Source organism: Telmatherina bonti (assembly GCF_933228915.1).
Source record: "Telmatherina bonti genome assembly, chromosome: 1".
Lineage (NCBI taxonomy): Eukaryota > Metazoa > Chordata > Actinopteri > Atheriniformes > Telmatherinidae > Telmatherina > Telmatherina bonti.
This window is the reverse complement of record NC_136619.1, coordinates 48,037,199-48,053,397: the sequence shown is the minus strand read 5'-3', so window position 1 is coordinate 48,053,397 and position 16,199 is coordinate 48,037,199. Positions and strand designations below refer to the sequence as shown.

General features: G+C 45.8%; 1 protein-coding gene across 1 annotated transcript; it reads right to left on the bottom strand.

Annotated features, from left to right (window-relative positions):
- Nucleotides 1-356: 356 nt before the first annotated feature.
- Nucleotides 357-11,769, bottom strand: crybgx (crystallin beta gamma X; the record flags this gene model as incomplete). The annotated part of the gene is made up of 6 exons (XM_079241556.1): nucleotides 11,720-11,769; nucleotides 11,412-11,460; nucleotides 10,264-10,385; nucleotides 9,023-9,158; nucleotides 3,782-3,921; nucleotides 357-489 (listed from the first exon to the last, which is right to left on the bottom strand). Exons 1-6 carry the CDS (start codon nucleotides 11,761-11,763, stop codon nucleotides 357-359), a joined length of 624 nt encoding a protein of 207 aa, XP_079097682.1. The 5' UTR covers nucleotides 11,764-11,769.
- Between the last annotated feature and the right edge of the window lie 4,430 nt (nucleotides 11,770-16,199).

Below are 16,199 nucleotides of genomic sequence, written 5' to 3'. Positions count from 1 at the left end.
GAAAACATTTCGCACTACATTCCAGTGCACTGACGTATGGAGAAACGCTCTACAACCACTGACTAGCTAAGACCGCTAGCTAGCACATTAGCAGCTAACGCTAAATCGTCTATGACATGTTGATCAGAGTGGATGTTTTGTGGATATTAATAGATTTCTGGGTCCACTTTGTCATACTGCACTTTTTAAAGTGTATGTAGTCCTAGAGCCTGGAATTTGACCCCAATAATGGACAAAACATAAATGTTTATCACTAAAATAGGTTTTATTCTGAGTAAAGCTGACAGGTTCCATGAGCTGGTGGTATGATTGTGGTGTGTTTGTACTGACAGCCAGCGGCAGGCTGAAAGTGGACTTTAATTGAAGCAAACTCTGCGTATGGATCCCACAGTGCTGTTCTGGCTGCCCCAGTCAGAGAAGTTGTTGTAGTCTCGTTTCTCCAGGATGTAGTGAGGTCCTCTGTAGTTGGGCTCCTGGTACACCACCCACCTAAGAAAGCATGAAGAGAAATGTTAGATTACTGAAGCCTGAATCCGACTTCAGTGTGTGGAGCTGCTGATACTGGCCTGGGCTCTGTCTGCCTGATCTGTGTTCTGACCATAGACTGTATATAAGAGATGAAATGAAAACACTTTATTAATCCCCAAAGGGAAATATTGTAGTATATAATAATAATAACTAGAGGAGGTCATGTTCCGGAGGCTGATGGCTGCTGGCAGGAATGATCTTCTGTATCTTTCAGTCTTCCATCGGACCTGAAGAAGCCTCTCACTGAACACACTTTGTTGTTTCATCACTGTGTTGTGGAGAGGGTGTGAAGAATCCTCCATCATCTTCATCAGCTTGTGCAGCATTCTTCTTTGGACAATCAGCTCCAGCGGCTCCAGAGTTACTCCAAGCACAGAAGCAGCTTTCTGGATCAGTTTGTTGATTCTCTTCAAGTCTCTGGTTCTGATGCTACTACCCCAGCAGATGCTGCAAAGCTGACTGCACTCTCCACAACAGACTTCTAGAAGATATGCAACATCTTGGTGCAGACGTTAAACCATCTCAGCTTCCTTAAGAAGTACAGTCTGCTCTGACCTTTCTTGTAGATGTAGTCAGTGTTGCATTTCCAGTCCAGTTTGTTGTCCAGCTGAACTCCAAGATACTTGTATTCCTCCACCACCTCCACCTCCTCTCCCAGGATGGAAACAGTGCTTTGTTTATTCTTCTTCCTCCTGAAGTCAACAATCATCTCTTTTGTTTTGCTGCTATTTAATATGAGATGATTGTCACCGCACCATTTAACAAACTGACTGACCAGTTCTCTGTACTCTGCTTCTTGTCCATCCCTGATACACCCCACAACTGCAGAGTCATCAGAGTATTTCTGCAGATGACAGGACTCAGAGTTGTACTGGAAGTCTGAGGTGTACAGAGTGAAGAGGAATGGCCAGAGTACAGTTCCTTGTGGTGCACCAGTGCTGCTGACCTCCATCTCAGACACACAACCTTTCAGTCTCACAAACTGGGGTCTGTTTGTGAGGTAGTCATAGATCCAGGTGGTTGTGGAGGTATCCACCTGGAATTTATGGAGCTTCTCACATAACAAAGCAGGCTGAATGGTATTAAAAGCACTGAGAAATGAAAGAACATGACCCTCAGAGTGCTGCCTGAATGGTCCAGATGAGAGTGTGCTCTCTGGAGCAGGTATATGATGGCATCGATGTAATTTTTGGTTGCTTGAGGCTAAACTAAGAAGTTCCATGTAGCTGATTGTCTTCTGAACATTGCAAATATTCTGAATTTTTGTCATTAATAAGCGATGAGTCCTGTGTGTTTACCAGAACAATGTTGCTGCTTTTTTAAGAAAAAAAAAACAAACAACAAATGATAAGAATAAAAGTATCTCCACTGGGTTTTTACCACATACTGTATATAAAAGATGGGCGGAGCCTCCGTGACGTCACCCGTAGGTTTCTGAAGAGCTGAATTGAAGCTCGGTGGGCGGTTCCTACCATCACCATCTTGGCAGGGGCATGCGTGTCGTCTCACCCGGAAAATACAAATATGGGCAAAGAGGTGGAGCTGAGAGGGGGGCTGTGAGCGTCATGGTGGATGATTGACATCGAGCGAATTCCGAACTATCTGTAACTAAGAGCCAACCGAGCTAACCGAGAGATAACAGGAGCTAACCAGCTAACGAAGGTAAGCGGGCTAAAACTAAGTCACGTTGTTAACCGGCTAAAAACCGCGGTTGTTCTACGTTCTTCTGAGTTGAAGCGGTAGATCGGGTACCTGTCAATCAAAAGGACACGCCCCTAAATATGCCGAACTTCGAGATTGAATTAATTTTAAACGGGCGAGTTAGAAAAACTCACTCCCCCCACAGTTGTCATGAAGGTAAACGTGACCTATTAAACCTAAAATAGATTTTAGAACCAGGCTGTAAACGTGTTTATCTCTGCTGTAAACGTGTTTATTCCTGCTGTAAACATGTTTTTCTGCTGTAAACATGTTTATTCCTGCTGTAAACGTGTTTATTAATGCTGTAAACGTGTTTATTAATGCTGTAAACGTGTTTATTTCTGCCGTAAACGTGTTTATCTCTGCTGTAAATGTGTTTATTCCTGCTGTAAACGTGTTTATCTCTGCTGTAAATGTGTTTATTCCTGCTGTAAACGTGTTTATTTCTGCTGTAAATGTGTTTATTCCTGCTGTAAACGTGTTTATTTCTGCTGTAAATGTGTTTATTCCTGCTGTAAACATGTTTTTTCTGCTGTAAACATGTTTATTCCTGCTGTAAACGTGTTTATTCCTGCTGTAAAATGTGTTTATTTCTGCTGTAAACATGTTTATTTCTGCTGTAAACGTGTTTATTCCTGCTGTAAAATGTGTTTATTCCTGCTGTAAACATGTTTATTTCTGCTGTAAACATGTTTATTTCTGCTGTAAACGTGTTTATTCCTGCTGTAAAATGTGTTTATTCCTGCTGTAAACATGTTTATTTCTGCTGTAAACGTGTTTATTTCTCCTGTGAAGTTTGTCTTTTTAACATGGGAGTCTATGGGGATTTGTCTGTTTTGCAGCCCCTAGTGGATGAAAGGGGAACTGCAGTTTTATGCACTTCCACATAGGCTCCCCTTTAACCGGAGGTTGCCGCTTGGTCCTTGCTTTTTATAAAAGTCTCAAATATCTCCTGTCTCTTTATTAAATCTTCCTTTGCAGATCCAGATGGTTACAGGATTTATTTCTTCACATTTTCATACTGTAGCTACTATAAAACCAGCTAGCATCCTTGCTAGCCTCCTGTTCAAACGAAACCGCCAGCTTTGTCAGGGCTAAATTAAACTTTGAGCATCTTAATAGTTTTTAAATTCCTATGTGAAAATCCAGATTAACTGAGTTATGTGTAATCCAGTGAAAACTAAATGTGACATTTTCCCCACCATGCTAGCTGAAAACAAATCTATCGTTAGCACAGAACTATAGGCGCACAAAGTGGAGCTGAAATGTCCATTAATGTGCTCAAAACAGGATAAATGATATTGCTGTGTGCAATCCTGCAGCACTTTGTATCAATCCAATACCGCGTCAATACAGGGGCGGTATTGTCAATACTAAGGCCTGTTTGTTATAATGCTTCAAAATTTGGCATTCTTTCATAGAGAGAAGCATATATTGGGCAAATACACCAATACAACACAAAAATCCACTTTATCCTCCTTATTTCTGAAGATTCTGCCAGTTTTCCAGCGGAACATTAAGTTATCCGTGTTATCGCACAATGGAAACTTACGCTCCTCCTAGCACGCGGATGGAGGCGACTCTGTTGAGGCTGTAGCGGTTCATCAGGTTGGGAATGTCGTCCTGGATCTCCATCTTCTTCCCAGAGAAGCCGGTTCGCTCAAACAGCTGAGCTCTGGCAGGACTGTTATCCTGCAAGTTAGAAACGGCCGTGAGCGTTTGTCCGTTTTACACCGCTATACGCAGAAGGTGGTCACTTCTCTCAACTTCTGCCAAAATTCGTCATTTCATGAGCTAAAATAGTTGATTATAAACTATTTAAAATAAAATGAATCTTTATCATGTATAATAAATCTTCAGACAGCTACAGGTTACGTAACGCTTTATCTGGATACAGATGAATCCAGTCTAACAGTTCTGGATAGCTCTGGTTTGTCTTTATAATCAGAAATATTTATTTAAACATTACATTTGTTTTCTTCCCATCTCCATCTTCTGCTGCTTATCCGGGGTCGTCCCGAGGTCCCGAGGCGTTCCCAGGCCAGCCGAGAGATATAATCCCTCCAGCGTGTCCTGGGTCTTCCCCGGGGTCTCCTCCCAGAGGGACGTGCCTGGAACACCTCACCAGGGAGGTCCAGTATACGAGATCAATCGTATACTGTATACGAGATCTCCTTCTTTCGGTCACGACCCACAGCTCATGACCATAGGTGAGGGTAGGAACGTAGATCGACTGGTAAATCGAGAGCTTCGCCTTCTGGTTCAGCTCCTTCTTCACCACAACAGACCGGCGCAGAGCCCGCATTACTGCAGACGCCGCACCGATCCGTCTGTCGATCTTGCGCTCCATCCTTCCCTCACTCGTGAACAAGACCCCGAGATATTTAAACTCCTCCACTTGAGGCAGGACCTGACTCCCGACCCGGAGAGGGCAATCCACCCTATTCCTGCTGAGGACCATGGTCTCAGATTTGGAGGTGCTGATTCTCATCCCAACCGCTTCGCAGTCGGCCGCGAATCGCTCAAGCGAGAGCTGGAGATCACAACCAGATGAAGCCAACAGGACCACGTCATCTGCAAAAAGCAGGGACCCAATCCTGAGGCCACCAAGTCGGATCCCCTCAACACCTCGGCTGCGCCTAGAAATTCTGTCCATATAAGTTATGAACAGAATCGGTGATAAAAGGCAGCCTTGGCGGAGTCCAACCCTCACCGGAAACGAATCCGACTTACTACCGGCAATGCGGACCAAGCTGTGACACCTGTCGTACAGGGACCGGACAGCTCGTACAAGGGGGTCTGGTATCCCATACTCCTGGAGTACCCCCCACAGGAGCCCCCGGGGGACACGGTCGAATGCCTTCTCCAGGTCCACAAAACACATGTAGACTGGTTGGGCAAACTCCCATGCCCCCTCCAGGACCCCAAAGAGGGTATAGAGCTGGTCCACTGTTCCGCGACCAGGACGAAAACCACACTGCTCCTCAATCCGGGATTCGACTATCCGGCGGACCCTCCTCTCCAGGACCCCTGAATAGACCTTACCAGGGAGGCTGAGGAGTGTGATTTCCCTGTAATTGGAACACACCCTCCGGTCCCCCTTCTTAAAAAGGGGGACCACCACCCCAGTCTGCCAATCCAGCGGTACTGCCCCCGATGTCCACGCGATGCTGCAGAGGCGTGTCAGCCAGGACAGCCCCACAGCATCCAGAGCCTTAAGGAACTCCGGGCGGATCTCATCCACCCCCGGGGCCTTGCTGCCAAGGAGCTTTTTGACCACCTCAGCGACTTCAGCCCCAGAGATAGGAGAGTCCACCCCTGAGTCCACCAGCTCTGCTTCCTCATCGGAAGACGTGTTGGTTGGATTGAGGAGATCTTCGAAGTATTCCTTCCACCGACCCACTACTTCCCGAGTTGAGGTCAGCAGCTCCCCACCTCCACTGTACACAGTGTTGATGGAGCACTGCTTCCCCCTCCTGAGCCACCGGATGGTGGACCAGAATCTCCTCGAAGCCGTCCGGAAGTCTTTCTCCATGGCCTCGCCGAACTCCTCCCATGCCCGAGTTTTTGCCTCGGCAACAGCCGAAGCCGCATGCCGCTTAGCCCGTCGGTACCCATCAGCTGCCTCCAGAGTCCCACAGGCCAAGAAGGCCCGATAGGACTCCTTCTTCAGCTTGACGGCATCCCTCACTGCTGGTGTCCACCAACGAGTCCTGGGATTACCGCCATGACAGGCACCAACGACCTTACAACCACAGCTCCGGCCGGCCGCCTCAGCAATAGAGGCACGGAACACAGTCCATTTGGACTCAATGTCCCCCGCCTCACTCGGGACATGGTTGAAGCTCTGCTGAAGGTGGGAGTTGAAGCTCGCTCTGACGGGGGACTCAGCCAGACGTTCCCAGCAGACCCTCACAACACGTTTGGGCCTGCCAGATCTGACCGGCTTCCTCCCCCACCATCTGAGCCAACTCACCACCAGGTGGTGATCAGTTGAAGCTCCGCCCCCCTCTTCACCCGAGTGTCTAAGGCATGTGGCCGCAGGTCCGACGATACGACTACAAAATCCATCATTGAACTGCGGCCCAGGGAATCCTGATGCCAGGTGTACATATGGACACTCTTATGCTGGAACATGGTGTTCGTTATAGACAATCCATGACGAGCACAGAAGTCCAATAACAAAACACCATTTGGGTTCAGAGGAGGGGGGACCATGCCTCCCAATCACTCCCCTCCAGGTCTCACTGTCATTGCCCACGTGAGCATTGAAGTCCCCCAGCAGAACAATGGAGTCCCCAGAAGGAGCACCCTCCAGCACTCCCTCCAAGGACTCCAGAAAGGGTGGGTACTCTGAACTGCTGTTTGGTGCATAAGCACAGACAACAGTCAGGACCCGTCCCCCGACCCGGAGGCAGAGGGAAACTACCCTTTTGTAACCCCTGTAGATGACATACAGATAAAATGCCTTCTTTATAACTATAATTCCACCACTGCCTGTAAATGAGCCGCGCTGACTTCTCGCGTGATTTCGGGCCCTTTCCGCGGGATTTCAGTAGCCACGTGATGCACGTGAATCATGTGACCGAGTACTTTTAATCATGCCGGCTCCGGCGGTTGCGAGGCACGGGGGTTGAATGGGGATAAGCTGCAGCAGGTGTGTGTCACTGGAACAGAGCCGTGCAAAGCGAGTGACCGTGTTAATATAGTCACTGCGAGTTGGCTGGGTCTTTCTTTTGTTCCAATTTAAACCCAGTTGATGGCGAGCTACGAGCCCAGGAAGCTGAACTCCTCAACGATCCTCCTGTCCATGCGGTAGGAGCTAAGATACACATGCCCTTGCCCCCATTTGCGCTCAGTCACCCTGCTGCAGTTTAATTATAAACTGTTGAACTTTAGCACTTTGTGCTTTATATTACGGACTATCGTGCCTTCTCCCCCCTTGGATTATACCATCTGCACCCCCAACTGTGTTGGGCCTCGCCTAGGCCCGCCTACAAACTCTGGGACCCTTGGGACCTTTGGGGTGGGAATTTGGGGATTTTGTGATCTTGATTGATGAACTATTGGTTGTTCACTGATAACTTATTTTCTAATGTTGTCTCTTTCCATGCATTTTATATAAGTGCTTTTGAAATGTTATTCATGTTGCTTGCTTAAGGTCATGACCTAGGCTGTACAAATTGTAAATATTGTCACTTGTCACTTTACTTCATAATAAGAAAATACACGGGTACTTGCAGTAACAACTTCTTGTGTACGTTATTACTGGCTCTTAACCTCCTAGAGACGACCTTAGTTTCTTCTGATAACAGCCCAAATTCATAGTTCCATAACTATCAATTATATTTGAAATTTCACTGTTACCATTTGTTATAGTGTTACCCAGTAACTTATTATCATTTTACCAACTACGGGTTACACTTTCATCCACCGGGGTAAACCCCAACGTGCAGGCACCAAGCTGGGGGCTGATGAGAATGCCCACACCTGCTCGGCGCCTCTCACCATGAGCAACTCCAGAGTGGAAGAAGGTCCAGCCCCTCTCGAGGGTTCTGGTTCCAGAGCCCAAGCCATGCGTCGAGGTGAGTCCAACTATATCTAGCCGGAACCGCTCAACCTCGCGCACAAGCTCAGGCTCCTTCCCCACCAGAGAGGTGACGTTCCACGTCCCTAGAGCCAGCTTCTGCAGCCGGGGATCGGACCGCCAGGGTCCCCGCCCCTTGCTGTCGCCCAGCTCACACTGCACCCGACCCCTACGGCTCCTCCCGCAGATGGTGAGCCCACGGGAGGCGGGGCCCATGTAACCCTTTCGGGCTGAGCCCGACCGGGCCCCATGGGCGAAGGCCCGGCCACCAGATGCTCGCTCTCATACCCCACCCCCAGGCCTGGCTCCAGAGGGGGGTCCCGGTAACCTGCGTCCGGGCAAGGGAACATTTATGCCCAGGTTGGTCGTCATCATAGGGGTCTATGAGCCGTGCTTGGTCTGGTCCCTCCCCTAGACACCTGTTTGCCATGGGTGACCCTACCAGGGGCATAAAGCCCCCGACAACATAGCTGCTAGAATCTTCGGGACGCACAAACCCCTCCACCACGATAAGGTGATGGCTCAGGGAGGGGATTGTTTTCTTCTCTCAGAATAAATTTATTTAACCCTTTAAAACATCAAGTAGCCTACCTAATATGGATGCTGAATTGGGCCAAAATGCCCAATTTGGAAACTTCTGAACTGCCAGGACTAAAAGCTCTAGTTCAGATATATGAACTAATGGAGGTTCATCTGAGTCAGGTTTTCATCCCCAAAGTGTTTTTAGGCAAGATGTGTTCTTTATTCGTCACCAGAAACACATGAAATCACATTTATTGCCTTTACTATGACTCCAAAAGCAGGAGAGCAGGAAAAGGATATATATGATGCTTCAAAGCAAAGAAAAGAAATAAATGTGATTATTTAAGTAAATCTGATGATGGATTGTCTGAATTAAACTCTTCTATGTTCATATGTTCCTGTTACTGATAATTACTCTTTTAGTTTCTGCTTGCTTGAATAATACGCGAGCTGTCTCGCCAGCACCAGTCCTAATCATCTAATGAATTAAAGCTCCAATAAATTCACACTTCTGTGAGACCAAATCGTACAGCTCCTTATATAACTCATTTTTACTCGATATTTCCATCACTTAGGCATTCTGCTTTGACCAGATCCAACAAGTTGACCCAAAACTCTTGTGGAAAGAAGTAAAAGTTCCAGGAAACGTGAGAAACAGGAGTTTACCTGCAGTGTGCGTCTCACCTGCTTGACAGAGCGGACAGAGGAGACGTGGTCCACCTGAGCGCACCACTTGTCGTAGCAGTTGTACTCCCCCCTCTCGGACATGTCCCACAGGTACTGACGCCCACGGAAGTTCTCGTGCTCGAAACCCACCCATCTTCACAAGAGGTGAAAAAAAGTATGAACAAAATGAAATTTTCCATCTTGGAGACTTCATCTTCATAAAACTGTGTCATGATTTGGGTTTTTTCTGTGCTTTGTTTTCGGGCTTCCTGTTTTATTTAGTAGTTTTTCCTGTTTAGTTCCCTTGGTTCTTGTTTAGCTTCATAGATTTCCTTTTGATTTAGTTCACCTGGGTTCATTTAGTTAATTTGTTTCACCTGTGTCTCGTTTTGTTCTCTGTATTTATACTACTCAGTTTTTGTCTTGTTGCTGGATCATTTCGTTAGGTTTGTTAGTGTCTTTAGTTTGTATCCTGGTCGCTGTCGTCCCCAATAAATCTGAAAATCTGCATCCCTGTTCCGTCTTCTCTGCATTTGGGTCCACACCTTCACCACAACCCCAACACCCAGCCCTGACAAACTGTCTGCTGATCATTTAAAACTGGCAAATGATTTGTTTCAAGCCCTAATTCACAAACCTCCTCTGGCTTTTGTTTATTATTCCTTCTTATCTACTGGATTTAAATGATTTATTTATTAGTTTTAAATCTTTCTTATTTAGCTATTCATTTCATATTATATTTATTAATTTATTTCATATATCACGACAGTTTATTGCATTTTATTCTATTTTAGTTTTCCTAAATCTTTTAACAATATTAATTGGAAATAAATTCAGGTGTTAATATTTTCTAAGCATCCAAAACTCCATACTTTTAACAAATACGACTTAACATATTCAGCTAATTTTACTATTTAATTCAAGTTTAGAAAATGAACCTGTTGTATGAAATAAACATGTTTAGCTGTTTTTTCTGTTGCAGAAAAAATAATTTAAATATTTACACGTTTTACTGATGGATGTAATGCAAAATGTGTCCACCAGGGGGCAGAAGGCGGTCATCAGCTTGTAAATGACAATTTCCTGTTTTGATCAACAGGAAAAAGTAGATATATGAATATTTATAAAATATGTATATTGGTAAAATAAGATTGAACTGTTTGCAGGGATGGACAGAGTTTATTATTATTTAATCTGTTTAGAAGTTTGACCTGAAATGTGCTTTTCCTCAGAAGAAGCAGCTTCCAGTTGAAACTTACGCTCCACTCTCCACCTGCACAGAGTTGCATCTCTCCGGGAAGTTCTTGTCGCTGATCCGGGCACAGTCAGCGTTCAGGTCCAGTCGTCTACCTGCAAAGTTCCGCTGCTCGAAAAGGGTCACCTGAAACAGGAAAGCGGGAATCATCACGGATGTGGAGGGTCCACTTCGTCTGATTCTTCTGCCAACATGCGCCTGTGGGGTCACTGAGGACTCCGTCGTCACAATGAGGAACAGCTGATGTGGAATCTTAGAAAGTTCACAAGAACTTCATTGGCTGAAAGCAAACGACCAATCAGAATCAGGGAGAGCCTAACAGGGACTCAGTTGCCATGGTCATGGAATCTGCACATGCATGAAGCTAAAGCTCAGCAGAGAGGGGGGGGGTTGTTGGTTTAAACTTTTCTACATTTTTCACACCTGCTTGGACGTCCGGGTCAGTTTTCCAACATGAGACCGGCCAATCAGAGAACACCGACTTTATGCTCCCAGTCCACTTCATCAGGTCCACCTTCTCGTTCCGGCTCCAGGCCACACCCCCTTTCTCCCGCCACATGATGAGCATCTCCAGACTTCTGTTCCACCATTGACACCTGAGTCCCGTTCTGGTGAGACCTTACTGGGTTAGGTCTGAAGCGGCTCGTCCTTGCCTGGTTCCGCGGTGACATGGTGCATCATCTTACGCAGGTAGGCTGTGGGGAGCGGCAGGATGGATCCATGATGTTTCCAGCAGATTCTGATCCTACCATGTGACATGGAGCTGAACTGGAGACTCATCAGACCAGGTTCTCCGTCGTTATTTCCAGTTCTGGTGGGTCTGTGTGGATCGGAGCCTCAGTTTCCTGTTCTTCCTGACAGGAGGGAACCCGCTGGTCTTCTGCTGTGGGAGAACATCTGCTTCCAGGCTTCAGACATGATGTTTTGCACGTTTCTTCCCCATCCTGATGCTCAGGTTGAACTTGGTCTACATGCTGCCGTGTGATTGGCTGATTGAGGATGTGCACTGACGGCAGGTGGAGCTGATAAAGTGGACCCGGTGTGTGAAAAAGAGGCGTACGGTGTTCAGTCAGGTTGCTGATGATCACAACTCACTGCGTCTGAAACGCTTTTCTTTTTATGGTTTGACAGTAAGTGCATGTCGTGACTCACCCTCCCGCTGGACCCGTAAAAGGCACGTTGGAGCACAGACCCCAGCTTGCTGCAGAGACACAAGCATCATTTACAGTCAAGAGTCCAAAACATGCAACACATAACGAGATCGTGTCAGAAAAAGGTCATTTTTATGTCCACAAACACCACTTTTCATTCTGCCAGTTGTGTTACAGACTTCTGTGCTTCATCATCATTCTGCTGGGGATTCGGGGAAGGTGGTGTTGAAGGTGTAAGACAGCATGACGACCAGCAGGCAGGTGAGCTGGGCTGGCCCCACTCTGCCCCGGCTGGAGCTCTGAACATACCTGGTTTGTTGGGTAAATCCTGGAACCTTAGTGAAGATGTTCATGTCAGCTCTGCGAAGCCACAAGAAAGCCCCTTAAATATGTGGAGATGAGGCGAGCACACAGCTACTAGAACTCTCAGTGTTTCTGCAGCAGTCGCCATTGATATGCTAAACACACAACTCATGTTGTCTCCTCTGTCTGCCGCACACACACCTCACAAAACTACATACAAGGCCACATACAGGGGAATGAATGCTGATGCACGGAAGGCACAGAGTGCACGAGGACTGCAGTGCCAACACTTTCAGCTTTCAACATTTCAGCATTTTCCATCCAACAATGCTCGTCGGGATAAAGGTCACATGGTGGTTTTGTTCGGCCGCCGGCGCTTGGAAGAGACCGCAGCAGAGCTGACAGAGGAAACGCAGGAAGGTCTGAGCCGCCATGAACTCACCGGCCACGTCACGTTCACCGGGAACATTTATTCACTGTGAAACTACAGATTGAGTCTGATCAATACGACCGATTGAGTCTGATCAATACGGCCGATTGAGTCTCATCAATACGACGATTGAGTCTGATCCATACGACGGATTGAGTCTGATCAATACGACCGATTGAGTCTGATCAATACGACCGATTGAGTCTGATCAGTACGATGATTGAGTCTGATCAATACGACCAATTGACTCTGTTCCATACGACCGATTGAGTCTGATCAATACAATGATTGAGTCTGATCCATATGATCGATTGAGTCTGATCCATACGACGATTGAGTCTGATCCATATGATCGATTGAGTCTGATCAATACAACGATTGAGTCTGATCAATACGACCGATTGAGTCTGATCAATACGACCGATTAAGTCTGATCAATACGACCGACAGACTCTGATCAATACGACCGATTGAGTCTGATCAATACGACCGATTGAGTCTGATCAATACGACCGATTGAGTCTGATCAATACAACGATTGAGTATGATCAATACGACCGATTGAGTCTGATCAGTACGACCGATGGAGTCTGATCAATACGACCGATGGAGTCTGATCAATACAACGATTGAGTCTGATCAATACGACCGATTGAGTCTGATCAATACGACCGATTGAGTGTGATCAATACAACGATTGAGTCTGATCAATACGACCGATTGAGTCTGATCAATACGACCGATTGAGTCTGATCAATACGACCGATTGAGTGTGATCAATACGACGATTGAGTCTGATTAATACGACCGATTGAGTCTGATCCATACGACCGATTGAGTCTGATCCATACGACGGATTGAGTCTGATCAATACGACCGATTGAGTCTGATCAATACGACCGATTGAGTCTGATCAGTACGATGATTGAGTCTGATCAATACGACCAATTGACTCTGATCCATACGACCGATTGAGTCTGATCAATACAACGATTGAGTCTGATCCATGTGATCGATTGAGTCTGATCAATATGATCGATTGAGTCTGATCAATACAACGATTGAGTCTGATCAATACGACCGATTGAGTCTGATCAATACGACCGATTAAGTCTGATCAATACGACCGACAGACTCTGATCAATACGACCGATTGAGTCTGATCAATACGACCGATTGAGTCTGATCAATACAACGATTGAGTCTGATCAATACGACCGATTGAGTCTGATCAATACAACGATGGAGTCTGATCAATACGACCGATTGAGTCTGATCAATACAACGATTGAGTCTGATCAATACAACGATTGAGTCTGATTAATACGACCGATTGAGTCTGATCAATACGACCGATTGAGTATGATCCATACAACGATTGAGTCTGATCCATACGACCATTGAGTCTGATCCATACGACCGATGGAGTCTGATCAATACGACCGATGGAGTCTGATCAATACGATTGATACTGATCCGTAGGACGATTGAGTCTCATCCATACAACTGATTGACTCAGATCCATACGACCGACTGAGTCTGATCAATACGACCGACTGAGTCTGATCAATACGACCGATGGAGTCTGATCAATACTACGATTGAGTCTGATAAATACGACGATTGAGTCTGATCAATACGACCGATTGAGTCTGATCCATATGACCAATTGAATCTGATCAATACGACCGATTGAGTCTGATCCATACGACCGATTGAGTCTGATCAATACGACCGATTGAGTCTGATCCATACGACCGATTGAGTGTGATCAATACGACCGATTGAGTCTGATCCATACGACCGATTGAGTCTGATCCATATGATCGATTCAGTCTGATCAATACGATGATGGAGTATGATCAGTACGACAATTCAGTCTGATCAATACGACCGATTGAGTCTGATCAGTACGACCGATTGAGTCTGAGCCATATGACCGATTCAGTGTGATCAATACGACCAAATGAGTCTGATCAATACGAAGATTGAGTCTGATCAATATGACCAATTGAGTCTGATCCGTACGACCAATTGACTCTGATCCATATGACCGATTGAGTCTGATCAATACGACCGATTGAGTCTGATCAATGCGAAAATTGAGTCTGATCAATACAACGATTGATTCTGATCCATACAACGATTGAGTCTTATCCATATGATCGATTGAGTCTGATCCATACGACCGATTGAGTCTGATCCATATGATCGATTGAGTCTGATCAATACGACCGATTGACTCTGATACATATGACCGATTGAGTCTGATCCGTACGACCAATTGACTCTGATCCATATGACCGATTGAGTCTGATCAATACGACGACTGATTCTGATCAGTACAACGATTGAGTCTGATCAATACAACGATTGAGCCTGATCAATGCAACGATTGAGTCTGATCCATACGACCGATTGAGTCTGATCAATACGACCGATTGAGTCTGATCAGTACGACCGATGGAGTCTGATCAATACGACCGATTGAGTCTGATCAATACAACGATTGAGTCAGATCCATATGATCGATTGAGTCTGATCAATACGACCGATTGAGTCTGATCAATACAACGATTGAGTCTGATCAATACGACTGATTGAGTCTGATCAATACAACGATTGAGTCTGATCAATACAACGATTGAGTCTGATCAATACGACCGATTGAGTCTGATCAATACGACCGATTGAGTCTGATCAATACGACCGATTGAGTCTGATCAATACGACCGATTGAGTCTGATCCATACGACCGATTGAGTCTGATCCATACAACGATTGAGTCTGATCCATACGACCGATTGAGTCTGATCAATACGACCGATGGAGTCTGATCCATACGACCGATTGAGTCTGATCCATACGACCGATTGAGTCTGATCAATATGACCGATTGAGTCTGATCAGTACGACGATTGAGTCTGATCAGTACGACGATTGAGTCTGATCAATACGACGATTGAGTCTGATCAGTACGACCGATTGAGTCTGATCAATATGACCGATTGAGTCTGATCAGTACGACCGATGGAGTCTGATCAATACCACCGATGGAGTCTGATCAATACAACGATTGATACTGATCCGTAGGACGATTGAGTCTCATCCATACGACCGACTGAGTCTGATCAATACGACCGATTGAGTATGATCAATACGACCGACTGAGTCTGATCCGTTTGACCGATTGAGTCTGATCAATACGACCGATTGAGTCTGATCCATACGACCGATTGAGTCTGATCAATACGACCGATTGAGTCTGATCAATACGACGATTGAGTCTGATCCATACGACCGATTGAGTCTGATCCATACGACCGATTGAGTCTGATCCATACGACAGATTGAGTGCGATGAATACGACGATTGAGTCTGATCAATACGACGATTGAGTCTGATCAATACGACCGATTGAGTCTGATCCATACGACCGATTGAGTCTGATCCATACGACCGATTGAGTCTGATCCATACGACCGATTGAGTCTGATCCATATGATCGATTGAGTCTGATCAATACGACCGATTGACTCTGATACATATGACCGATTGAGTCTGATCCGTACGACCAATTGACTCTGATACATATGACCGATTGAGTCTGATCAATACGACGACTGATTCTGATCAGTACAACGATTGAGTCTGATCAATACAACGATTGAGCCTGATCAATGCAACGATTGAGTCTGATCCATACGACCGATTGAGTCTGATCAATACGACCGATTGAGTCTGATCAGTACGACCGATGGAGTCTGATCAATACGACCGATTGAGTCTGATCAATACAACGATTGAGTCAGATCCATATGATCGATTGAGTCTGATCAATACGACCGATTGAGTCTGATCAATACAACGATTGAGTCTGATCAATACGACTGATTGAGTCTGATCAATACAACGATTGAGTCTGATCAATACAACGATTGAGTCTGATCAATACGACCGATTGAGTCTGATCAATACGACCGATTGAGTCTGATCAATACGACGATTGAGTCTGATCAATACGACCGATTGAGTCTGATCCATACGACCGATTGA